The sequence below is a fragment of the Agrilus planipennis genome, unplaced genomic scaffold, assembly GCF_000699045.2.
Source record: "Agrilus planipennis isolate EAB-ADULT unplaced genomic scaffold, Apla_2.0 scaffold21, whole genome shotgun sequence".
In the NCBI taxonomy this organism is placed as follows: Eukaryota; Metazoa; Arthropoda; class Insecta; order Coleoptera; family Buprestidae; genus Agrilus; species Agrilus planipennis.
This window is the reverse complement of record NW_020439030.1, coordinates 1,855,551-1,882,753: the sequence shown is the minus strand read 5'-3', so window position 1 is coordinate 1,882,753 and position 27,203 is coordinate 1,855,551. Positions and strand designations below refer to the sequence as shown.

The 27,203-nt window shown below is 34.6% G+C and overlaps 2 protein-coding genes across 4 annotated transcripts in view; both read right to left on the bottom strand.

The window, feature by feature from the left end:
- Positions 1–4,232, bottom strand: part of LOC108740465 — a 50,588-nt gene extending 46,356 nt beyond the window's left edge. The window contains exon 1 of the mRNA XM_025976511.1: positions 3,756–4,232. Within this exon, the coding sequence (XP_025832296.1) occupies positions 3,756–4,067 (312 nt within the window). The 5' untranslated portion in view covers positions 4,068–4,232. The remainder of the gene's footprint in view (positions 1–3,755) is intronic.
- Positions 4,233–14,751: 10,519 nt separating this feature from the next.
- Positions 14,752–27,203, bottom strand: part of LOC108741292 (sodium-independent sulfate anion transporter) — a 29,837-nt gene continuing 17,385 nt past the window's right edge. For all 3 annotated transcript variants that reach the window (XM_018476051.1, XM_018476059.1, XM_018476067.1), the window contains exons 2-11: positions 21,989–22,488; positions 20,524–20,732; positions 20,203–20,461; positions 18,477–18,697; positions 18,000–18,177; positions 17,501–17,665; positions 17,116–17,418; positions 16,903–17,048; positions 16,655–16,828; positions 14,752–15,249 (exon numbers count right to left, since the gene is read on the bottom strand). In XM_018476051.1, the coding sequence (XP_018331553.1) occupies positions 15,028–15,249; positions 16,655–16,828; positions 16,903–17,048; positions 17,116–17,418; positions 17,501–17,665; positions 18,000–18,177; positions 18,477–18,697; positions 20,203–20,461; positions 20,524–20,732; positions 21,989–22,199 (2,088 nt within the window). In that variant the 5' untranslated portion in view covers positions 22,200–22,488 and the 3' untranslated portion in view covers positions 14,752–15,027. The remainder of the gene's footprint in view (positions 15,250–16,654; positions 16,829–16,902; positions 17,049–17,115; positions 17,419–17,500; positions 17,666–17,999; positions 18,178–18,476; positions 18,698–20,202; positions 20,462–20,523; positions 20,733–21,988; positions 22,489–27,203) is intronic.

Sequence of the window (27,203 nt, the reverse complement as noted above, 5' to 3'; positions counted from 1 at the left end):
GATAAAATGGTCAATTTTTCCGTGCAGTACTGTACGGATTATACGCTCCTCACCGGTTAAGAGTTTGGCCGAGAGTTGTCTCCATTCTTTTCTGGCCTAGTGCTGTTCTTTTCTACTTTGCGCCGGTCAAACTGAAGGTCACATCGCTACAGAAATTAAACGAAGTATACAAAGCGGAAAAACGCGTTGCTATGCCATATTCATTCACTTAATAAAGTAGAATAAATTTTAAATTTTGTATAAAATCTTAGACCGAAAAGTGTTTGTCAATTTGGCCAAACTCAGCACTTGATGTGGTTAGCCACGATGTGAATGCAAAAGGCCTCTTTTTATTAAAAAACTGACCACAATAAAAAAAATAATGAGCCATCATTAGCCAATGTAATTAGTAACGGTTAGGGATGAAACAATGCGTTTGGAACTCAACATCTATATGTTATGAGAGGGTCGATAAAAACTAAATTGATGATCACGAAGTTAAGTCTCGCTTTTTAATGAATTGTAAGTACCTTTTATTTATTCATCAAATTTTATCAACATATTAACCTGAGTATAAGAAATAGGGGGCGCTGATACTGAAAACATTTGACTGCTTAGTATTAAATATTGCCAACTTATACCTTTGAAAATTACTTGATAACTGATAGCAATGAATTTGATAGTTACGTTATCAACAATTTGTGTTGTGGTTTTCAATCTTTACTAAATATTATTATAGCATAGGTGGAAAATATGTAGGGAAATTGTGAACGGAAAATGTTGGTTTTTAAATATCTAGCACTCATTGATACATAAAACAAAACAATGTTCTCTATATCCTGAGGGTGTTCTAGAAAACACAACTGGAATCTTATGCATAAATAATTATATTTACTAAATAATTGGTATGCAAGGACGCAAGTGTGCACTTTCCAAATATTTAAAACGAAAAACGATTTTCGCGTACAAGGACGTCGAGTGCCAGTGGCATAACTGGACTTTTTCACACCCAATTCTGCCTTTTTATAATACCGATTCGGAATATATTATAGTAGACCAACTCGTCGTTTAGTAATACATATGAATGACCTGTTGTTGCGTTAAATATATTTGCATTGGTACACCTTTACAGAAAGATTTATTCATGCATGTAATAAATACGTAAGTATACGCAGTTGTAGCAACAATTACAATGAAGAGTAAGCGCAACCTGTCGTAGGCCTTAACGAATTGCGAAAGTTATTTTTTCTATAATGATGCTTAACAATGTACCTATTCATTTAATAGCCGTCTGTAGTTGAACAAGATGGGTAGGTGTACTTATAGGTGGATAATAAAAATATATTTTTGGTCTTATATGGTAATGTGCATGTTTCGCAAGCAAAATTGGTAACGCATTATGCATCAAGTAGGCGGAACTAGCCCTTTTGTGGCAGGTGGTATGTTTCTAGGTTGTTGTAGGAACTGGCGATTTGTTTGCGATGGCTAAAAACATACCCTATCCTGTAGCTCAACTATGAGGACTGTAATTTTTCATTTGCAATAGGGTTAGTGTATTCTGCAGTTATCTAGCGAAAAGAAATGCCTCATTTTAGAATAATACTCTAGGGACTTTATTTCGTATCTATAATTTGTCACTGAAAGATAGTATTTTAAGTAATTTTTCGCAAAATCACAGACTCGAGCTCATTAATCAATAACTATTGAAAAACCGTGAAGCAGGCATTACACATAGCGTATCTCGGAATAGAATTGGCAAAGAAAAATACTGTGGCTACAATTTGTCGCCGAAACAGGGTACTTTTACCCATTTCCTAGTCTACTCTCCAGTTGTTCAGCAAAAAAAGACTTGAGAGCCGATAAGGTGTCAATATGCTTAGCGTATATCGGAATAGAAAAGACGTATTATAGAATAATGCTCTAAGGACTTTATTTTTTAGCTAATTTGTCACTTAAATATGGTGCATATACCCATTTTATCGCGGATTGGAAAACTGTCAGACTGGCGCTACACATAGTGTATCTTAAAATAAAACTGATATAGAAAAGTACTCTAAGGGCTTTATTTTGTAGCTAATTTGTCGTTGAAAACGCTTTTAGACATTTTCTCACGATGTCACAGCCCCAAGCTAAAGTGAAAAACGATTGGAGAACCGTCAAGCAGGCACTACACATGTATTTCGAAATAGAAATATTGTAGAAGAATGGTGAAAAATTAGAGACAAATTATAATCTTTGCCAATCTTGTAGGTACGCTATGTATAGTAACAGCTTGGTGACTCCTCCAACGTTTTTTGCTGGTCAGGTGGAGCCTGTACTCGCGATAAAATGGGTAAAAGTATCATCAGTCAGGGATAAATCAACCACAAATGATATAGTATCAGCATGACATTAGCCTAGTATTTCGTCAAACAAAATTTTAAATACTACCTATTGGAATATACCATTCAGATATCTGGATGTTACCTAGTTCTGGTACCTATTGTAACACTAAAACCCCAAAGTAATGTGTGAACATTTGAAAAAAATATTTTAATTTTTTTTTATTAATGTGACTTACAGATTATAATTTTTTTGTGTTTTAATTAGTAAAACAGGTGTCAAGTAAAAGTTACTTTACTTTTAGAAAAACTATGCACCTGTAATGTCTGAATAGAAAGCTAAATACAAGTTGCATTTCTTCGTTAATTTGCGAATTAGCTATTATCCTTTGACATAACCAGATTCTTAAGGTTTTTAAATGAACCAATAAAAACCGCGAGAAATTAGACAGTTGATTTACTACAAAAATAAAACTCATAAGAAACAAATTAGTGTTTGTTATGTTATTAATTTGTAACTGTTATTATTATTTATATATATTTGTCGTTATTTCTTTAATTAGATAGACCATTTGTAAGTTGCGTTTGAAATACTTAGAACATCATAAAAATTAATTTAAAAAACAACTTTCTTTTTGTAATTTTCGAAGATATTTTTGACATTTTTTGTGTTATTTATGATTAATATTAAAAAATATGTAAATATTATCGACATAACTAATATCAACACATGTTGCAAATGTATATTTCCATAAAGAAATTGTTACAGAACTTGACATTCATCAATCACAGTCACTTATTAAACTTGTTTTTGGTTCAGACTGTCGATGTTTTCTATCGATAAATATATAAAAGTCTGTACAGTGAATGGTACAAATTGCTACTTGTAAAAATATGGTATGGGATAATATCCTTTTTTTAGTGTCAACTTCTGAAAGTCACTGAAAGCACTACAAAAGCGAACTTGCAATTATTTCAGTAGTAGTGTATTGTATTGTCGTAATTATAAATAACTATTAGGATATTATAATTACAGCGTATATTAATCAGGAATCGTGAATGAGAAACTCCAAGTAAATTGTTAAGCAATTATTAACGAATGAAAACGGAAAAAATCGTTTTTGTTTTTTAATCAAATCGGAGGTATCTATCTCCTCTAATAATACAGTATTTTAGTATTAGTTGACCGTGTTAAAAGGTTTATTTAAAAGGTGGAAGGTGTTTAGACCTACTTTCGTTATCACTTAATCAGGATTTTCAATTAAAAATCGCTAATTTTGACGTGTTCGAGGAGAAATTAAATTAATCATTTGCAAAAAATGAGTATGTTTAAATGTATTTGGTATTCATTCTGATTGGTACAGTTTCACGTTTAGAAAATGTACCATAGACAATGGTATCTATATATCCAATTTTATTTTGGCTCAACCAATATAATGTATTTCTGATACTTACATATCCCAAATGGGACTTGTATACCACAACTAGCACTCCACAAGCGACCATAAGCAATCCAAAAAGCACTTGCAGCACCCCTAAGAACAGGGTGGAATTAAAAGTTTCAATTTCTTTTCGATTATTCTCCGTTACACTTTTTTCACTTTTATTGTGAACTGCCTTCAATGTCCCCGGGGGTGTATTTTGTGGTGTTTTGCATATCAGTTGCTCCTGCGAATTTTTCGTGGAAATTGTCGAATTGTTTTTGCTCTTATCGCTTTTCGGGTAGTCCTCTTGGGGCTTTTCCAAAGACAAGTCCTTCTGAGACATTTTCGCTTTGTTAACGAAAAAATATATTCACATCACATTGATCGCGATGCTCGTCCGTTTGAATTTGCCGCTGCGTGTGGTATTTGTCGTGTCTAGAATGCTTTGTAGCCACAGCTTACTTTAACGAAAGTTTGTACGGAACTGTCTGAAGACTGAAAACTTGCTCTAAGCGTTCTCCGAACGGTGAAAGCTTTAAGGAGAAGTATCGGGGACAATACAATAAGTTAATGCAAGGTGATGCTGCTTCTCATCACAAGAACGCGGAAATTTTTATTAAAAGATGTGCAAAAATGCATCTTACTCCTCACTTATAATTTTATGACAATCAAAATACATTGTGCGTCGTATCATAATAATCAATAATAATAATAATGGTAAATTGGTTTACTATCTGTGTACAATCTATAGTTTTTTGACTAGCACACCGATGATCGCGTACCGCATCAAATACGTTCACCTAGACAATTTTAAAAACGTATACATACAGATATGAAAATTAATTTGTCGAGTTTTTTACCCTCTACAAACTACGTCAGGTTAATGAGAAAAAATTGTTGCTGTTGTCACACCCTCGCCGGGAATCGAACCCGGGATCTTTAGCTTTACGCACCAGTACTTCAACTAAAGGTCCCGGGTACGATTTCCCGGCAACAATTTTCCCGTATTAACCTCAGGTAGTTTGCAATGGGCAAAAAATTCGACAAATGAATTTTCATATTAATATTTCATATTAAAACTAATCACTTCTAAAAATGTGAAAGTGTTTCGTATACATACAGAACTCCTTCAATATACCATATCAAAAGGAATTTTCGAACATATCTAAATGGGGACTAAAATTAAATCTTGTGTTTTGTTTACGTTTGAATCTAAATGAAAACTATAGAGGTATCATTGCAGTTTTGCAGTGAAATTTACAAAATTATTTATATTTATAAGTTTTGGTGATATAGCAGTATTAGCATCTAACTAGGAGGACCTAGAGATAGCATTAAATGAAATGGAAGCGGTATTGACAGATCAGTACTGTATGAAAATAAATAAAAGTAAAACTAAAGTATTGGTATGCAAGGGAAGAAAAAGTAGGGAAAGAGCGAATATAAAGATAGGACACGAAAAATTAGAAGAAGTGGCTGAGTTTAGATATCTAGGAAGTCAGATAAGTCAGAATGGAAAGAGTAGTAGGGATATAAAGCAGAGGATAGCGCAGGGTCGTGTCGCCTTTAATAAAAAGAAGTCATTTCTATGCTCGCGAACGGTTAATTTGGAAATTCGGAAAAGGTTGTTAAAGGTGTATGTTTGGAGCACGGCGTTGCACGGGTGCGAAACGTGGACAGTGGGCGCGGCGGAAAAGAAAATGTTAGAAGCGTTCGAAATGTGGTGCTATAGGCGAATGATGAGGATACCGTGGATAGAGAAGGTTAGAAATGAAGACGTATTTGAAAGAATAGGAGAGCAGAGGACTCTATGGAAGTCAATAAAAAATAGGCGAGATAGGTTGGTAGGACACCTTCTCAGGCATGAAGGTCTGGTCAGAGACATATTAGAGGCAGAAACAGGAATTAGTAGGGGTAGAGGTAGACCTAGGTTAGATTACTGTTCGCAAATAGTTAAGGATGTGGGTTGTCCTAGTTTTAGGAAAATGCGAAGTTTAGCTCAGGATAGGAAAGAGTGGAGGTACATGTCTAACCAGTCTTAGGACTGACGACCTTATGATGATGATGATGATGATGATAAGTTTTGGGATATCCTAATGAAGGAACAGTATTTTTGATCTTAAATACATATGTATTTCAAATGGTTGATAAGAACTTCACAAAGGCGTATTTAGGTTAAGCGTAGATTTGGTTTTAGAAAATGAAAGAAATTCTTATACTTTCTTTTGTAGGTAATTAACTAATAATAATTAGCGATTTCCAGATGTAACTGTGATGAACTCGCGATATGGTCTGATTAGTACTTGCACTCATACTCTTTATTGTACGATCTGAATACTTTGATAATGATTGTTTCGTTCTTACTAGAATTTTGAATTGGATTGTTCGTACAGGTCCGTACATAACACATGGCGTTACTAAAAAGTAATATTTCGAAATTAAAATTAGAAATAAAATTAATGTATGGTACATAATGCTACGAATAAAATACAGTGTGAACCTTCTATTTTGTATCATCTATGAATGTTTATTACTTACTATACAGAACGGAATTTGGATTCGAAAGTTTAGTTTATTATTATATTAATTCATAGACCAACAAAATCTGAGGCCGGAAAGAAAAAGCAATAAAAGCTCAGTTCGAATTTTGCCTCAAAATTGTCTCAACACGTTAGGATTTGGAGATAACGTAACTGCAAATCCAAAATATTCTTAGGTTTTCTTGAGAGTTACTCCAAGTGGAATAAGAGAATACAGGAATTATGGATGTAGTTACATTTTATGTACCTTTTATACTAGAATTCAACACCAGGCTTGTAATTGCCCGCAGTTAATTAAAACTCTGAAACATCTTAATCTATATGATGTTAATTTGACTTTTTGGTTTTGGTATTGGGATTTGACCCAACTTCAATATGCTACGCCAATTTCGGTTTCAGAATCGTGTTATTGTATGAAAAGTAATTTCCTACATCCCATCAATGGAGTGCTTTCAAAAAATAGTATCTGCATTACCACAGCTGATTTGAAACAAAATAAAAGAAGTGCATTTTTCAACGATAAGCTTAAATCTGGCTCCAAACTAGTGAAGCACTTTAAAATTTCGAGATATTTTATTATCAAAACTTAAGAAACCAAAAAAAAGCATTATTCAAATGTTGAGGTCACAATATCATAAAATTTTGTGCTGAGAGTACTTTGAGGTCAAATTGAATGATAAAAGATACAGCGGAGATGTCTAGTCGTTCTTGGTTGTTTTGTCTTTTGACTACACGTGGTGTACTTAAATTGGCCAAAAGCTGCATTCTTTTGTTTTGAGGTTAGCATGTGTAGAAATACTGAGGATTAAGACTGAGCGTTGCTAGTTATCTCGATAGTAACATATCCGATCTCAGTTTTCTCACCAATGCTATTGCTTCTCATCGGTAATTTATTATATAACAAGGAATGCTACCAGCAATAATAATGCTGGTCCATGAAAAGAGTACACACGGCGGAGATGAAGATACCAAGATGGTCCGGAAGAGTCACCTTACTGGACAGGGCTAGAAACGAACATATCAGCCAAAGCTTTAAAATCCGACCAATCGAAGAAAAATTTTCCAAAGTGCGTCTTCGGTGGTATAAACACGTAATAAAGAGACTTGATGATCACGTGACTATGCAAGTTCTGAGTATACACAGAAAACAAGGGAGACAACTTCAGACTTGGATGTTCGTTATCAACAATCATCTGAAGAAAGCCCAAGTAAGCGACATGAAAACCCAGAAGCATAACACATGGCGTAGAATGATGAGGAGAGCCGACCCCGAATGATATGGGATAAGGTTAGGTAAAGAGAGAGAGAGAAATAATCAGTGGTGTTGTCGAGCCGGAACGCTCCGGAACGTCGTTCCGGTACTTCCTTTTTGGACAGGAACGCGTTCCGGAACTAAAGATGATTTCTGATAACGAGAATTGGCTGACGTATTGAAAAAAAAATTAAAAAGAATTGCTGATTTTTTTTTCTAATTTTTGACGAATTTTTATATGTATTATTATAAACAAGGGTTTGAACCGAACCCGAACCGGAACAAAAACCGGAACGAACCGGCTTGTTTTTCCGAACCGTGAACCGGAGTCCGGAACGTTTTTTTTCTGCTGAACCGGAACTCGAACCGAACCGAAACAAATACGTGAACCGGCTTTTTGAACCGGTTCAACGGGAATTAAACTTTATTTATAATAAACATTAGAAGAAAAAAATATAAAATTTTAAAAAAGTAAAGATTTCATACATAAATTTTAATACAAGCGGCCCACGGACCGTACGTTACTCATCCCTGGCATAGTTTATCGCCATACCCAAATGGGCCTGCGGCTAATGCTAAGAATATATATTCATATACACAAAATGGGTTTCGTAATGATTTTCGTTTCCTTTCCTTTTTATGCTATATACAGGGCCGATCCTGGCGACGGGCGAAAATTGGGGGAAACCCCCCCCCCCGTCGTCAAATTTGGGACATGAGACCGCACAAAGCGGCCGCCTACCCAGGATCGGCCCTGTCTATATAATTATATATACGCGTGCCGGTAAAAAAAAATTAGCACAACACCACTAGAAATAATGGCGATTTTTAGAATTATCCCAGGATGTTTTCTCCAAAAATGCTGACTAACAAGCAGCACTTTATCAACAAACTAATTGCATCGGAACCTTGAAAACTATGCTAATTATCTAATTAGTTGTGCTAATCATGTGAGTATCTCACAAAAAAGTGGTTCATTGTGGCATTTTTCCCATTATCCAGTTTGAAATAGTATACATATATTTGTAGATGTAATAATCTGAATGAGTTGGTGATAGACAGATCGTTGCTGCAGCAGCTGGCAAATGGAATTTCTTTATCTGGCAAAAAGCGTCACTGTCGCTTTGGTTTAAACTAAATAAATAAGTAACAGGACAGTTACGGAAATCACTGGTAATCTCGAAACTTCTGCTTCTTTCTTCGTAAAACCGTAAATTTATGTGAAACAGACCTTGACTCGGTTTTGGAATAAGATAAAAAGGAATAATCACTTGTTCGATTAAATAAAAAAAATAAAAACAAAACACTATTATGTTACTTCCAACAAAAGATGCCGTCGCGAACAAGTGAAATAAGTAGATTGGTACTTACAGAGTTTCTAATATTTCTTGCTGATAGTTCAATATTTCTGGCGTTTCATCTAACAAAAAAAAAGTAAATAATAGTTATTGAGAAAGCGGAATTTGTAAACTAATTGAGTAAGTGCTTCTATTTTCTTAAAGTTAGTTAGATACTAAATTGGTTCTATATCTACCATTATTTCATATATTTATTATTTACTAAGATTACAAAAAGTTCGAGGTGGTTACAATTCCGTCGAACGTGAATCGCGATTTCAAACTTTGGTTCACATCAGCACGCCATAGCCAGCTCTGACAGAACACAAACTGACTTAACTGCATCCTTCAAACAGGAGCAGACAGCGTAGTGAACGCCTTCTGTAGACAAAATACTTATCAGCATGAATTTTTTTTTCTTGATATCTCTCTGGGCTTAATTTGACAAGTCGGTGTACTTATTAGAGGAGGATCATGTGGAAATTATTGAATTCAATAATAAGTAGCTATTAACATAAGTTATTATTAGAAGCAATTTGAACTTTGGAGTTATGCACACGCATTATAAATAGGTATAATTCATTTTATAAAAAGTATACTACAAATGCATCCATTAGAGGAGGATCATGTGGAAATTATTGAATTCAATAATAAGTAGCTATTAACATAAGTTATTATTAGAAGCAATTTGAACTTTGGAGTTATACACACGCATTATAAATAGGTATAATTCATTTTATAAAAAGTATACTACAAATGCATCCATTTCCAAGCAGTTTTAGTAATTGATCTATTATTTATTAATTTTAGAGAATGCTAACTTTGATTAGATGAATAGTTTAATAAATAACGTACGGACAAGAATTTTGAATTATCATCATCATAAGGTCGTCAGTCCTAAGAGTGCTTGGACATGCACCTCCACTCTTTCCTATCCTGAGATAATCTTCGCATTTCCCTAAAAGTAGAATATCCCATATCCTTAACTATTTCAGAACAGTAATCTAATCTAGGTCGACCTCTACTCATCTTAACTTTTGTTTCTGCCTCTAATATGTCTCTTACGAGACCTTTATGCCTGGAAAGGTGTCCTACCAACTATCTTGCCTATGTCTATTTGACTTCCATTGAGTTCTCTGTTCTCCTTTCTAATACCTCTTCATCCAAGGCATCCTCATCATTCGCCTGTAACATCACATTTCTACCGCGTCTAATCTTTTATTTTCCTCCGCGCACACCGTTCATGTTTCGCACTCGTCCAGCGCCGGTTCCAAAGATACACCTTTAGCAATCGTCTTCGAATTTCTAAATTAACCATTCGCGAGCATAGAAGTGACTTCTTCTTATTGAAGGCGACTCGATCCTGCGCTATCCTCTGCTTTATATCCCTACTGCTCCTTCCGTCTTGACGTACCTTACTTCCTAAATACCTAAAATTAGTCACTTCTTCTAATCTTTCGTCTCCTATCTTTATATTCGCTCATTCCCTATTTTTCTTCCCTTGCATACCAGTACTTTTATTTATTTTCATAAGGAGGTATAGAAGACAATAAATTACAATGCGCAATTGTTTTTTATAGTTGCGTATTTCAAAATAAAAACGAAACTTGTGACATTGTTATCTTAAATAATGCAGCCGATAAGTTGAGAAGTACCGGCGTACAATTCAAACTTGTGTTAAACTAATTTTGCTAATATTGATTACTATACTTCAAACTTTCCTATTTTTATTAGGAATTTTCGCTATAAACGAGCGCGTACCTATATGCGTGATATAATTTCTCAATAAGCGTTTTTAAATGGAAATGTAAAAGCGAGTTTTGTTTTTGTAATCATTTTAATAACTTGCAAAATAACTCAATAAAAAGTACGTTAACATCAAGAGATTTTCGATTACAAGCGTGCTTTAAGCTTTTTACAGACCATGTTAAGCAGCAGTAAAAGTGCTTTCACTTTCACCGTCGGGCTTTATTTAGAACAAATATTTAATTTATGGAAACTGTTGATAGGTATATTTGAAACGTTTGAAAATTAATTACAGGCAGGTACTACGTGAAAAAATTATTCATATTAATAATACAACTAATTTGGCAGTCACATTTATGCTCACGAACGGTTCATGTGGTTTGGAGCATGGCTCTGTTGAACTGCGAGAAAAAGTTAGAAGGATTTGAGATGTTGTGCTATTGGAAAAAATAGGAGGAGAACGGGTGGTACACGGAGAAAACTAAATTTTTATGATAACGCAAAAATTACATTTTTTCAATTGTAAATGATTGAATTAATCGTAGAAATAATAGAATTTATTAGGTAACTTGTAATAATCTCAATTTTGATATGTTTCTATAAAAAATATTTCAAGTTTCTTAATAACTTATTACAATTAAATTTGTAATATCAACTAAAATACCCAGTAAATTTATTTCTGCTGGGATTTTAATTTTACAAATTCGGGTCCAAATTGTAATTTTATTATTTTCGCTTACGGAACAACGGGCTAGTGGAATAAATTGTAAATAGCGCTTTAATATTTAGGTAAATTTTCGTTTCTTATTTTCTCTGTATATGACAGTTAAAAAGAAAGTCGGTAGGAACACCTTATGAGACATAAGGGTTAGATTCAGGTATATGGGAAGCAAAAGAGGGAGGAAATGAGGGCAGAGGAAAACCTGGATTAAATTACTGAGCCCAAATGGGGATGTAGGACGTTTTTAGGACTACTGACCCTATGATGGCCTACTGAAGTAACTGTTGCTTTCGAGGTAACGCGAAAAAGAAAAGGTTAGAAGTGTTCGAAATGTGGTGTTACCGGTGAATGATGAGGATAACGTAGATAGAAAAGATTAGAAATGAAGAGGTATTAGAAAGAATAGGAGAATAGAGGACTCAATAAGGAATAGGCGAGATAGGCTGGTAGGACACCTTCTCAGGTATGAAGGTCTAGTCAGAGACATATTGGAGGCAGAAACAGGAGTTAAGAGGAGTAGAGGCAGACCTAGATTAGATTACTTTGGGTTGTGCTAGTTTTAGGGAAATGCGATCATTAGTTCAGAATAGGAAAGATTGGAGGTATGTATCCAACCAGTCTTAGGACTGACGACCTTATGACGACGGTGAACGCCTCTATAAGTAAAATATGGGTTATTAAATATTACCATTTTAATCGTCAGTATATGGAAAACTGTAAAATCTATATTTTTAAAAAATGTATCCCTTGAACTTTAGCTAATCCACATTCTATTGCACCATTTATTTAAGTTATCAAATTTATATTGTTTCGCAAAAATTTATTGGGACTCACTTCCGGCTCATGAGAACTTACATATATAAAACATTAGTACTGCCTTTATTATATTTCAGTGATAGGTTTAATAATTTATTCTAATTTGTTCGTGTTTTGGAAGGAAGTCTAAGTTTTTAAAAAAAATACGACTTTGACATTATACATTTTTTGAATATCGGTTAAAATATATGTATGATATTAACTATATGTAGCTATGACAACTACATTTTTGTTATAAACTATCGCTAAAATGTCATTGGATCACCTTCGTTCCTTTTGTTTCACGTGAACGTCGTCTCACGTGTACTTGAGCATGCATGAATAAGTTGAACGTTAATGCAAAATAACGTTTTTGTTAGAAATTTTATACATACCTTACATATTATTTATTATATTCATAATGCAGAGTAATTGTAAGTTCCTACTTATGTAAATGAGAAGGCGGTGTTCAAAATTTTTTTTTGTAGTTTCTCTACGCTAAAGCAGCTATAAAGCTATTTTTTTATTATTAATACATTAATATATGTCACTACAGGTTTGTAACACTATAATTTACCAGTTAAAAAAATTAACTTGATCCCGAGATAAAAATGCTCAATCTCCCAGAATCTCTGAAAATGAGACTCGTCTCCGTCTCTCTGGTGTCGCTGAGAGAGACTGTCAAGAGACTGTCAAGAAAACTGTTTAGCGTCTCTGAACGACAGACTCGAGTCGCTCATACAGAGATCCTTATTTCGTATCTAGTCTCTGAACGAGAGAATCGAATCTCTGAACGAGAGACTTGAATCTCTCAATAAGTGGTGTCTCGATAGACATGGTTAAAATTTTCTAAGTTCAACATATTTCAGAGATCCCAGTCTTTCTACGAGAGACTCGAGTCTCTCAATTTTTCAGTTTTATTCATTCTGTCTCTCTGTGAGAAACTCGAATCTCTGAATTAACAATTTTATCGTTCGAGTCTCTCATACAGAGACTGTGAGAGATCCATAAAAACACCTAGGCAATAACTGAGAGACTGTGAGAGACGCTCTCAGAGACGCTGAAAGATTGGAGAAGGACTGAAAATTTTTGTCTAGGGATTGCCAATTTGATGCAAAGAATTCTTGTATTTATCCTTTTGCATAAATTTTAGACACTTAATAGGTACTTAAATACTGTTGTTAATTTTGTTTGCAGTACCTGAATATTAAAAGATAAAAGATAAAGAGAATATAAAGACAGGAGACGAAAAATTAGAATAAGTGGCTGATTTTAGGTATCTAGGAAGTCAGATGAGTCAGGACGGAAGGGGTGGTAGGGATATAAAGCAAAGGATAGCGCAGGGTCTAGCCGCCTTCAATAAAAAGAAGTTGCGTGTCCAACCAGTCTTAGGACTGACGACCTTTATCCACTAGATAGGGGTACAGTGCCAATACCTGTATCTTAATTTTAAATAGTACCTTATTTTTAAACAACGAGTAAAGTGATTAAACGGATAGATATATTTATTCTTGATATTTGTAGAATCATATTATGTAGGCAATTTTTGAAATAAATAGTAATTCTCTTTTAAAAAATAAATATATTTAAGCATACTACAGATAATATTAAATACGTTTTCCTAAAAAAAAAATTACGATGAATACTATTAATTCATATTTTACTTTTATTGTTAGCATACGAGATTTTAATCGTAAATTGCTCAATATTCAATTTTTTTGGTCTTCTCACTAGTAATCTAGAAATCTGGATAAGTTTTTGAATATTCTCATTGTAGATCTGGGCACAATTTCAAATTGTCGTTACGCTTTCAGTTATTATATCAAAATGTAAATAAAATTTCATCCGTTGATATTGAGTTTTCTGCTATTGCTTCTTGACAAAGTAGACGTAAAATTAGAAGAAAATCATACATACCATGACAATTTAAACGTAGGTATGTATAATGAATTACATTAATATCCAAATACACACCGTGTATTGCCATCTAGTGAGTCTTTATTTCAACTTGTGTGTTTAACCGAAATTACGAGGCAGCTTACTTACAGCGAATATCCGCTAGTTGGCGTTACACTGTGTGTATTTGAATGTTAGGTTAACCTGGTGTTTAGGACCTTCTTCGTCTTAGTAGCGCTGATGAAGTGCAGTGATATCAAAATCACTATTTCGGGATCTCTGTGTGATAGTTTTGTGGAAATTCGGCGGAAAATTTTAAACGCTAATTATTTATTATAATATAATTGCAATAATTAGATTAAGTGTCTACAATATAAACCTGTGCGATGCATATGATGATCATAAATTACTTTGTGTATACTCTACTTACTTAAAATAAAAAATGTAAAATTAGAATTTAGATTACTCAGGTATCAGGCTAGAAGAAACGGTAGAAATATAAAATAAAAAAGGCTGCGCAGGGTCAAAACGAAAAAAAAAAACAGAAACACCTCTCATTACTATTCACAGAATTGAAAAACATTAAGTATATTTACGTAAAAAGTGTTTAATAGGAGCAGTAATAGGTAAATACGGAAGTAATTCCATGGATTTCCTGCTCCATTACTTTTGTTAGGAACACTACAAACAAAACAACAATCGATGTTACCCTTGTTGTATATTTACTTTTACTTCTATTAACACCAACAAAGGCATTATTATGAAATTACATAGCGCAAAACATTTACATTTAAATACAGATACTACATACATATATAAACACGTAATATTATTACAAAGTTTATCACTTTTCGCTTTTAGCGTTTTACATTTTACAGCTATCGATAAATTACTTACAAATTATGTTTATTTATATTTTACAGTGTCTTTTATAATAAACACTAGGTAGGTAGGTACTATTAAGTAGGAATTTAAATATCTAGTCACAAGAGTATATTTCATTAATGTTATGATACTTATTTAGTCCCACTTTCAGTGTTGCTTATGCCATTTCTATTGTTATTGATTTTGTTGTTTTTATATTGATTCAGCAAATCGTTCAATTCGTTTTCCGATTGACAATATACGAAATCTTTTGGCTGGACACCTTGGAATATGTTAACGACGCTAGGCTTCAAATTGTAGAACAAAATAGGCTGCTTTCGGTGCACAAAGTCTTCGATGAGTGATTTTATGCCCTTAACAAAAAATAAGTCGCAATGTAATAACAACGATTAAGTTGGAAATTTGAAAAAGATTGTTTGTGTATGTGTATGTTTGGAGCGCGGCGTTGAACGAGTGCGAAACATGGGCGGTAGGCGCGGCAGAAAAGAAAGTGTTAGGAGTGTTCGAAATGTGGTGTTACAGGCGAATAATGTGGATACTGTGGATAGAGAAGATTAGAAATGAAGAGGCATTAGAAAGAATAGGAGAACATAGGACTCTATGGAATATGAAGATTGGAAAAACTTTGGCGGTTGTTGTAGAACAAACAAAGTTCACTTCAGTCCCTGAAAAAGGTAATCTTGTTACCGAAAAGTGCTTCGGACAACTACAGTGTCGTGTTTTGGCGTCGAGGGTTGAACTATTTTGTTTGACTCTATGGAAGTCAATAAAAAATAGACGAAATAGGTTGGTAGGACACCTTCTCAGGAGTAAGGTCTAGTCGCAGACATATTAGCGGCAGAAACAGGAGTTAATAGGAGTAAAGGAAGACTTAGATTAGATTATTGTTCGCAAATAGTTAAGAATGTGGGATATTTTAGTTTTAGGGAAATGCGAAGATTGACTCGGGATAGGAAAGAGTGGAGGTGTGTGTCCAACCAGTCTTAGGACCTTATGATGATGAATGTAATAAGAATTTAAAATCTTTACAGTAAAGTCGAAATTTTTCTAATGTTCGATGTGCATTGGTACTAAGTTTTGCTATACGTTTATGGTCAAAAGAGGATTAATAAATTGGAAAGCAATACGATTCGGGGTAGAAATTTCGGAGACTGTCGTGTGAGCGTTCATATTAAGTAATAGGAAACTCCTTTTTTAAAAATATCCACGTAACAAAACCGAAACGAATGTATCTCACGGCGTTAGATGCAACGCATCGACATTATTCAATTATGGAATATTTATCCTTTGTGTATATTTACGTTTACTTCTGACCTAGGAAGAGGCCTATTCCGATCAATTGTCAGATCTCTTTTATTTTTCATGAAATAGTTTCCTTATGCACCACCCCAGAAGTATTTTCAGTACCAATAAGTGTACTGGTACAAAACTTGAACTCTGGAAGCGATAGAAAGGGAAGGAATAGAAGTGTTTAAGATGTGGGAGATAAAAATATCGTGGATAGAAAAGGATAAAAATGAGGAGATAGATAGGAGGACGCTGTGGAAGTTAATAAGACAGAAAGGATGTGGACGTCTTATGTGACATAAAAGGCTAGTTGGAGACATTTAAAAGTAGAACATTGAGTAAAGAACGGTAGAGTAGATCTAGATTAAATCAATGGTTAAGGATGTGACATGTTCCAATTTTTTGATAGAAAGGATTTGAAGTTCATGTCCAACTAATCTTGGGATTGACGATGATTGATTTGGTGTTTACCTTTGCCGCTGTAAAGTCAGCTCCTTGTATATGTCTGGCATCTATTACAACCGGACTCGAACTGGAACCCTGTTTGACTCCAGCTTTCGACACGACTGCTCGAACATATTCAACTGATGGGAACACTAAACTTCTGTCGGGTGTTATAAGCAGATATTCGCAACCTGATGAACTCTGCAAATGAATTCATTATAATTTTATTGATTTGGGCACAAAAAAATGTATCCCAACGTAAATAAAATACTTACGGTAGCTTTTTCTACGGTTACTGAAGGTCTAGCTGAGGCATATAAAAGGAACAAAACGTTGATTCCTATGCCAATAACGATGCCCAATTCTAGTCTGAGGAACAAACATGACAGGAACGTTGCACACGCAGGAATTAAGTCCGTTTCTGTGAAAGAGAAAAGAACGAAATGTTAGATACAATTGCCTACTTAAACATACGACAAAAAGTTTACTTTTTGTCCTCCAGATTGGTTTCAACACGTGCAGTTCCACCATGAAGACAACAGCAGCTATGATGACAGCAGCCAGTGACGCTTTTGGTATGTAGGCAAAGTAGGGAGTGAAAAAATGCAAAGATAGAATTACTATAATCCCAGTGTAGACACCACCAAAAGTGGTTTTGACACCACTCGCATGGTTTACTGCCCCTCTTGACAGGGCTCCTGACACTGGCATAGAACTACAGAAGGATGACGCTATATTGCAAGCACCTAGTGCTAGCATTTCTTGAGTTGCATCGACTGCTTTTCCGTCAGCTAAATACAAAATATGAACCATTGTTTAAAGGGTAGATAATGAGACCCTTTATTAATGGGTTTGTTTTAGTAGATTACTTACAATATACTTTGGCCAATGCAATGTTTTCCAAAATTCCAAAAAGGGGAACCACAAACATGGCGGATCCTAGAGTTGAAGCGATATCAACAAAACTGTAAGTGGTATTTCCGACTTGGGTACTAAAAGGAGGTGGTGACAGTTGAGGTAATCCTGGTTTTACATAACCTGTCGAAGAGAGCATATAAATAACAAAGAAGTAATATACAAAACGGATTGATTGAACAATGCAGCTAATTGTTTCGTAGGTATAGTAGAGTATTTTGCTTCTAAGGATATAGAGAGGCATGAAGGTCTAGCCAGAGACATACTAGAGGCACAAACTGGAGTTAGGAGAGGTAGAAGTGACCTAGATAAATTACTGTTCGCAAATAGTTAAGGATGTGGGATGTTTTAGTTTTAAGGAAATACGAAGATTAGCTCAGGATAGGAAGGCGTGAAGTCTTAGGACTGACGGCTTTATGATGATGTTGATGAGTAAAATATTGAAATGTTGATTTACCAATTAATATAAACGGATGTGACCCATGCGCTTCAAATAAGTAGGCCATCACAGCACAAAATACAACCACCAAAATATTCCTAGAAGTGGAAATAAGCCACAGAAGCTTGCCTAAAAATTCGTGAAAAGGCTTCCTTTCTTTGACATCATCGGGTCCAATGTGTATGTCTTTGGCTTTCTGTAAAATGAACAACCATTAAAAACTATTATCGTATTAGCGCAGTAAACGCCATCTGTAGCACGATGCTACATTTTAGGATTACGTATGCTCCAACAAGGTCCACTTGTGTGGATATCTACTTGCTGAAAACGAATCCCGGCGTAGCCAACCTCAACGTGATAAGCATGTGACTGCGACGCGCTGATGAGATCCAAAAAATCGAAATCGCGATCCGCGTCTGGCAGTTTCGACAGAATACAGACCACTTCGAATTATTTTATTATCGTATTATCATTTGTTAAAGTCGAAAGTCTTACCCTTAAGAGTAGAAGAATAAACATGCAAGATATTCCCAGGATACAGTCCCACAAGTGCGTTTCAGTAATGTGTTCGAAAATTTGTTCCCAAACCTGGAGGAACTTAGCGCCTGGATAGTTCAAACCCAGGACGTCTTTCACTTGCGTTGTTGCTATTATAATAGCTGCTGCCGACGTGAAACCCATAGAAACAGGGCCCGAAATAAAATCTATCAAAAAACCTGTAAGCAATAAGGACAGTTATACATGGGAAATGTTTTTTGTTCTTTAACTGTAATTCAAATTTAGAATAGAATAGAAAGAATGTTCTTGAATATGATGTAACCGGTTTAGTAACTTGTAGGTAGGTTGTGAAAAAGAATTCTTATTTCGTGTTCCAATTTAGATGTAGTCGAGGTCTACCAGAGCTTCTGATGAAGTCAACTTTTTACATATATATACAGGGTGTAACAGAAATAAGTACGGAGCTTGCAGGAGGTGATAAGGCACTGTAAATAAATGTTTGTATGTCTGAAAATTCACCAAGTTCATCGTTTTCTAAAAAAAAGTAGTTGAAAATACCGGTACATTCAAATCCGGTCCTGGTAAAGAGATAGGACCCGTAACGCCGTACTCAGTCAGCTGGTAATTACCAGCATCAGTGTAATATCTGTATTATACTTTTTTTTGCTCCTGTATTGTTTATCTGTTAATTAGATTAGATTAAGTGTGAATTGAAGGTGTTTATAATGTTAAAAGTCAACCTGTTGCAGCCGTTTATTCTTCATTAGTGTAGGTCAGAACCTATGTCACTGCAGAACAGTTGTTGTTGTTGTTGATAATGTGATATAATACATATTTACGAGTTTCAACCGTATTGCCTGTGTAGGAACGAAGTCTTTGATTTCAGAGAAAGTAATCCTCAAAACAGTACGCGCGGAATAGCAGGGAACATTGACTCCTCTTTGACGGTGAATTTTAAAGAAACAGTTGCTGCATCCTTATCATTTGCAGCGAGTGCAAGCCATGCTTGAAACTGATTTTCAGGCGTGAGTGGATTTAAGTCGGCGGTTTCGACAAACAAAATGTTGCACAGGCTAATTTTTTCACAGGTAATTGTTGTTTACACCGGGATGGAATTTTGAATTTTCACAATAATTACTATTGGTGCGATGCAACTTCATGTGTCGAACATTCTTCCCGATTTCGAGAACTGTTTTCGGTAAATGTGTGTTGCGAAATTTTTGTAGACTTATGTGACTTTTAAGTTTACATACAACTACCCGCAAAAAAACGTAACGCATCTTGGCAATACATTAATGGTAGTCGAAATTATCCTTAATAAAATTACAATCACCCACCCACTGACGTTTACATAGCTTCAATTTTTGTTCGTTTTTTTGTATACTTACATTAATATAGTACTGCCTGTAACTTACTTAATTTATTTAGTATGTATGATAAAAATGTATGTATTAAATTGTTTATGTTTATCTTTGACGTTCAATAATCGACGCTATTTACATTTTCCGTCGATGCAGCTGCACAGTGTTGCAGTTCGCTGTTTGCAGACACCTACGTTACCAATTCACGCACAGGGCCGGCTTCAGATTGTAAATTATTGTGATTGTCTTAACCACGTTACTGAACTCACAATGCGATTGTTTATTCCATCCAGTTTGCACCCTTCAAAGCCCCGCACTTATTTCTCTTACACCCTGTGTATACATACGTTCAAGGTACTTGCCTAATTGTAATATACCCATTACTAGTTCCACACAACCACATACAAAACATAGCAATACAGCGCCATCAACACCAAAGCCATGGTTGTTCTCCCTTGTTAGAAGGGCTGTAATAGCTGTAGGACCGATCGCAGCATCCTTGCAGCTTCCGAATATGGCATAGATGAAGCATGCCATGAACGAGGAGTATAAACCGATTTGTGGAGGTAATCCTGCCACATTGGCGTATGCTATTGCTTGAGGAATCACAGTGAGACCAACCTACAGAGAGACAATTCGGTAATAGCGATTTCCTGAAGGAAAATATTAAAGTAGTGTCATACCGTTGTACCCGCAACAAGATCTGATACCGCTTTGCTAAGATCATAGTCAGGTAACCAATGAACTATAGGAATTCGTTTGCGGAGGGTCTTCTTAGTACAACTTCGTTTCGTTCTTTCTTTTATCCAGTGAATTACAGTGGGTTTGAAGGGTAAGGAATTTTGTTGATTGTACTTCGATTCGGGAAGACGCACAGAAATGCTGTTTTCCACTGAAACGAAAGTGATGTTATTATTAGTGTCCGACCGAAAGTTCGGTTTAGGTTTCGGTTTCGGTCGAGTTTCGGCAAAAAAACGAGTTTCGGTTTAGTTTCGGTTTCGGCGGCAAACCTGCCGAAACTACGACCGAAACCGAAACTGCGTTCGGGAGTTCTCGCGCTCTGCTCGGTCATGTTTGGCGCGTTCAACATGACAAATTAAGTTTAGAAGAAGTGAATTTGTTCTTAATTAAGATAAAAGTTCCTATACCTATTGTGATATTAGGTAACAATAACAAAAGTAATTTTATGTTTAATATTATATAAAAAAAAGCATGAATAATCTTCGAAAGAAAAATGAGTCTAGTCTACTATACTTACTCAAATAAACATCTCACCTATTTTAAGTATTTTTAAGGCGCAATTAAAGTATTTCCTTAAATGAGGGGTTGATTTTGATTTGATTATCAATAAGTAAAAATGTCAAAGACTGCAGAGCTATGTGATTTAAAGATAAAAAAATAAAACTGACTGATTATAATAACGTTTTCTTTATTTTTCTCTCGAAACATGATCCTTATAAGGAAGTTTCGGTTTCGGTTTCGGCCGAAACTGAGACCGTTGCGGAAATTCGGTTTCGGTTTCAGTCGTAAAAACCAGTTTCGGTCGGACACTAGTTATTATATCATTGTGTTAGAATTGAATTTACCCAATTCTAACGTCGGAATAGGAGATGATGTGGTAGAATTGTTAAAAATGAATTATTGCTAACAAAATGAGTAAATTTACGAAAGAGTGCCGACTTAGGCTTTGTACAAAATTGAACGCTGAAATGTTTATTAAACGGAGATAGGAACATTTAGTGAAGGACGTTTAAGAAAAATAGGGATTCGTACATTTCTTAAGAACACTCTAAAGTATCATTTTCTCGAAGAGCAGGTTCTAACTCATTACTATGTGTCTAGAATTTATTTAATAAGTTTTAAGGGTTTTTTTTTTTAATAAAATAAAAGGGTATGGTATTAAAAAATAATTTGATTTTGAGTTCTAAATAAAACCACCAAACGCAAAGGTGTAGTCTAAATGTTTATCCCTTTAGTAAATTTTAGCACCTTAAGTATTTTTGCTTGGTAAATGCATGTACATATAAAACTATATATGTATGTATATTATTTTTTATTTAGCAAAACGAAATAACGCAAAGGTATAGTCTAAACGTTTATCACTTTAGTAATGAAGGAATTAGGAATGAAATGCATCTTGACACTCACTTTTCTGAATACAGGTACAATTCCGTTTTGATTCCTCATCGTCTCCCGATGTAGCAGGGATGCCGTTTATCACCACCCGGTCTTCTGTCATTTTGTCGTGTAGTCTTTCCGTAACAGGAGAAGTCTCCCCATTCCCGGTTAGATATGACGTTAGAGTTATTTGACTAATAGAATGATTATTATTGTCTTTATTAAACGCGTACTTTTTCATATTCGTTGCGATGCTCGCACATAAACATACAATGCGCGTTCTGATGATCTCTGTTTATCATTTCACTGGCTCAGCTGATGTTCTTTTGTTTGCTTTCGAAATGCACTTCTGGAATGATCTTTGCGCAAAATCGGGTTAGAATGCAGGTTGCCTTGACCGAGACCGTGAATGGCGTACGTATTTCCAGGAGCCCCAACAGCCAAAAATTAATGAATTATTCACGAAGCGGTGACTGGGGACAGAAAATGTGAACAGACTGCATCCACTCCGGAAAGTTTTGAACGAAGGCCTGAAACAAATTCATGATCTTTAGGTAAATAAGTAATCAAATTATTTGAAGAAAAAATAAATTGGAATCCAGTAAGTACAAAAATTTGAATCGTGTAAATGTAAGATCAACTATTGAAGTTGGAATGTACAACAGTTAGATATTGTTTTATAAATGTTTGATAAAAATTCAATGAAGAATCAAGTATTTTCACAACTACTTTTCATTTCATTTTCTTTTTGGACGATGTCTTTGTAAAATTAATTTTTGCATCATCATCAGATGGTCATCAATCCCATGAGACGCACCTCTACTGTATTCTAGCCCAGGGGTCACCAATTAGTTTCGGTCGGGGTCCCTTTTTTAAGAAAATGGAATGATCATAGCGGTCCGCACAACATTTTTTAGAAAAAATTCGCTCGGGATCCGTTTTAAGAAAATAGAATGACATTTTATAGAAAAAAATATTTATTAAACAAATGTAATTACGGAAATATGAAAAGTATTTTTTTTTACATAGCAATGAGAAAAATGACAATTTTCTGTTATGGACTATCTGTCTGATGTTTGGAGTTAAGTTGATGCAAGTTGTTGTCATTAAATCCTGGAGATATTTATCAGTAAGTCGAGACTGCTTGACAAATATTTGTTGACCCAAACATAGTAAAAAGTTTCCAAGCTAATTTTTGCAGTTCTGGATATTTATTAGCACACACAAATTTTATCCAGAACTCTTTACTGGAAATTACGTACTCTGTAGTGCTCTAAAACTGGAACATCCCATATCCTTAACTATTTGTGAACAGTAATCTCATCTAGGTCTACCTCGACGCCTCTTAACTCCTATTTTCGTTTCCAGTATGAAAAAGAACTTAAACTTTTGGAAACGCCGGAAGGTAGGGCGGGTGGCCCTCTTCAGCCTGCTTTCAGGAATCGTGGGAATGGGTGGGTGGTGGTTCGGGTGAGAAAGATGAGACGGACGAAATGAAGACAGAAGAGAGTGAAAGATTATCTGTGGAATATTACTGCCTCAGCATTTGCCTAAGTGATCCAAGGAAACCACAGAAAAACTTGGACCAAGGCAGACGGACCCGGAATCGAACCGGCGTCCTCCCGAATGCTAAGCAATGGTCTAAACCTCTAGGCCATGCCGCTCGGTATTCCAATATTCCTCTGACTAGGTTCTTATACCTGAGAAGGTGTCAAATAACATACAGTCTTCTATTCTCCTACTCTTTTTAATACCCAATAATTTCTAACCTTTTCTATTTACGGTATCCTCATCATTTTCCTGTAACACCACATCTTATTTGCTGCCTCGTCCACCCATCGTCCATGTTTCGCACACGTTCAGGCATACACCTTTAACAATCTTTTTCGAATTTCTAAATTAACCGTTCGCGAGCATAGAAATGATTTCTTTTTGTTAAAGACGATTCGACCGTGCCGTATCCTTTGTTTTACATTTCTACTACTCCTTCCATCCTAAATTATCTGACTTTCTAAATATCGGAAATCAACAACAACTTCTAATAATTAAAGTAGTTTATAGAAGACCTAGAATTTCTGTAAAAGTTTTAGGTTTCTGAAGGAATTCCTTGATCTTTTGAAAAATTTAGAATCGTTGAGAAGCGCACTCTATTTTCGTGTAGTGACCAGCTTCTTAAATAGATGTGCTGTAGGTATTAAAGTTTTAGAAAAATATTTTTGTGTTCTTCATAGCAAATCCTCTAAAATAACAGTTCACGTAGTATGCAAAATGAAAGGTTTCACGGTGACCTTTAAGGATGTTTGGGATGTACAATGGGAGACAAGAGTACATAAAATTAGAAATTCGTGATTAATTAGGTTTTGCAGCATATCATGAGGTAAATAAATATTATCTGTACTAAAAGAACGTATACGGTTTGAGAGAAAATTTGGAATTTGACCAAAAACTTTGAATAAAATAAGAAATAACGAATAATATCGAAAATTTTTAACTGACTTTTGGCAGTGAATATGCCTTGATTTCAACTTCGAAACAAAAAAATATTTAGTTTCAATCTCTATTAATAATGAGCGTAAAACTTTTTAATATGTTTAAATAATAATTAAAACTTTAAAATTGCATTTATTTCAGACAATTATAAATATTATCATTATATTATCAAGTAAAAACGAGATTTTCAGCTAATTTTTCATTTTTTCCTCGATAACCATTTAGTGAATTTGAATAACTTTACGCCATAAAGTGACGTGTAAATTTGCAATTTTTTAAAATTTCAATAACTTTTTAACGCTTTAGTGAATCGATTTGTACTTTTTACAGGAGTTTCAGAATTGAATGAGGAACGTTCTTCCAAATTTTTATTTGTTTCGTAGCATTTTTACATACCTCCCAAACATCCTTAAAGGATTTAGTGTTCCTTTTAAAATATGACAATTTAGATACATTTTGTCTTTCAATTAATAAAAGTTCTGAAAAAGTATAAATTGAAACAGCCAATAATCGTTTATTGGTAGGTAAATTGTTTTACACTTGATTAAGCTTTGTGTGCGACTTGCCATAAATTTAATACTTGATTAATGTAATTTACAATTAATTAGCAAACAGTAGTATTGTATTCGAACGAAAAATGCTTCGATCAGATTGCATTCATCCCACGGACATTTAACGGATTTCGATCGATTTATTGAAAAGCATTTCTAGCTTTCATCGTCAAAACGATAATACAATATTATAAGTTGTAATTATGCACACGTTTGCTTGTATAGAGGCGTTAAATGCATGTAATGGTTGGGTGATCAAAAATAAAATAGAGGACAAGGCTAGTGATAAGTGCTTTAGGTTAAAGTATATGTTCTACTTTATTGAAGTTAATATAATGTTTTAGATCAAAGTGATAGCAACCGTTATTCGATTTAGCAAAAATTATTTATGTTTATATTATTTAAAAACCAATAATGGGTCAGTGCCAAGTCAGATTATGAAGGTGTGACATTTAATTTCATGGGGCTCCTGCATAGGGTGTGGTATCTGTTAGCTACTCATTACAATCACTTAAAAATTTAGAAGCTAATAGGGAGAGGAACTTGTCCCAAAAGTACGTACTTAACTAGATTTTTGTCTTTTTGATTAACTCTCTCAATATATTTATCGGGAAAACAGAGTGGAATCATTCAACATAAAATCAACGTTTAATAGAAAAACCAATAACATCATGATCAATACGCAAGATAAAATAAATAGGGATAGCCTTAAATGAAATGGAAGCGGTATTGAAGAAATAGTATTGTGTCAAAAAAAAAACAAATAAAAGTAAAATAAAAATACTGGTATGCAAGAAAAGAAAGTAAGGCAAGAGCGAATATAAAGATAGGAAGTGAAAAATTAGGAGAAGTGACTGATTTTCCATATCCAGGAAGTCAGATAACTCGAAATGGAAGGAGCATTAGAGTTATAAAACAAAGGATGTTGAGACCTTTTCTTAGAAAGAGAAATCTCGAAATTGTAAGGAACTGTAAATAGATTGTAAATTTAGAAAGTGCAGGAACAATTTTTAGGGGACTAGTTTTTAACAGCATGCCGAGGGTGGTCGGTCATGTCATAAATTATAAGTTGTAGTTTTTTAGATATCGTACCGTACCGTCACGAAGTGACCCTGAGGGTGAGGGGTGGCGACGGTACTGGATACATTTTAACTTAAGTTTTTCGAAGAGACTAAAATTGAACTCCAATAAGGACAGTTGACTTGTAACAAAAAAAAGAAAAACTTTGTACTTGCACAAAAAATAAAAAATTAATTCGAACTACAATCTGTATTTTAATACAACGTTTTAACAACTGGTTAAGACGCAACAAAGGATATTGCAGGATCGAGTCACCTTCAACAAAAAGAAGGCACTTTTATGCTCGCGAACGATTAATTTAGAAATTAGAAAAAGGTTGTTAAAGGTGTATATTTGGGAAACATAGTCGGAGGGCGTGGTGGTAAAGAAAATGTTAGAAGGTTTCGAATAATGAGGATACCATGAAGAAAAGGTGAATAGAAGTCTCTATGAGAATTAATAAGAAATAGGCGAGATAGAGACATATTAAAAGCAGAAACATGAGTCAAAAGGGGAAGAGGTAGCCCTAGATTACATTATTGTTTGGAAATAGTTAAGGATGAGGAATTTTCTGGTTTAAGAGATTAGCTTAGGATAGAAATGAGTGAAGATGCATGTCCAACTAATTTTTGGACAGACGACCTTATGATGATGATGATAGTGATATAGGAAAAAAGAATATTTTATCCCTTTTGCCTTTTTTTTAGCTTCTCATGCTACCCTTTCTTACGTCCCTTCTGACTTTGTTGACCTCTTTTGTTTCTTCAGGTTTAAGGTTTTTTGTTATGATTAACTTCAACTTTCTTTTAACGTTATTCCTGTTTTTATATTAGTTTTTTTTTGTTTTTTTTTCTGGTTCCAGCTGACTTTTAAATAAGGGTGCTGTAGTCTTATTGTTTCTTATTTTTGTTTATGAACTTGGGTATTCGATAATTTCGAGAACTGTCAAAGTTCCACTGAAATTACTAAAAGGCTCATGTCGTCTTTTTGTTCCACGAATTCGCTTGTCTAGATAAGATAGGTACCTAAACTCTTTTTGTAATGGTTTGTAAAGATGTTGGCCTTAAAAAGAAGACATAGGATCTTATGAGTATGCGGCCCTCACTCTTAAGAATTTTCAATGCGTAGCTACCTACTCTTGGGGC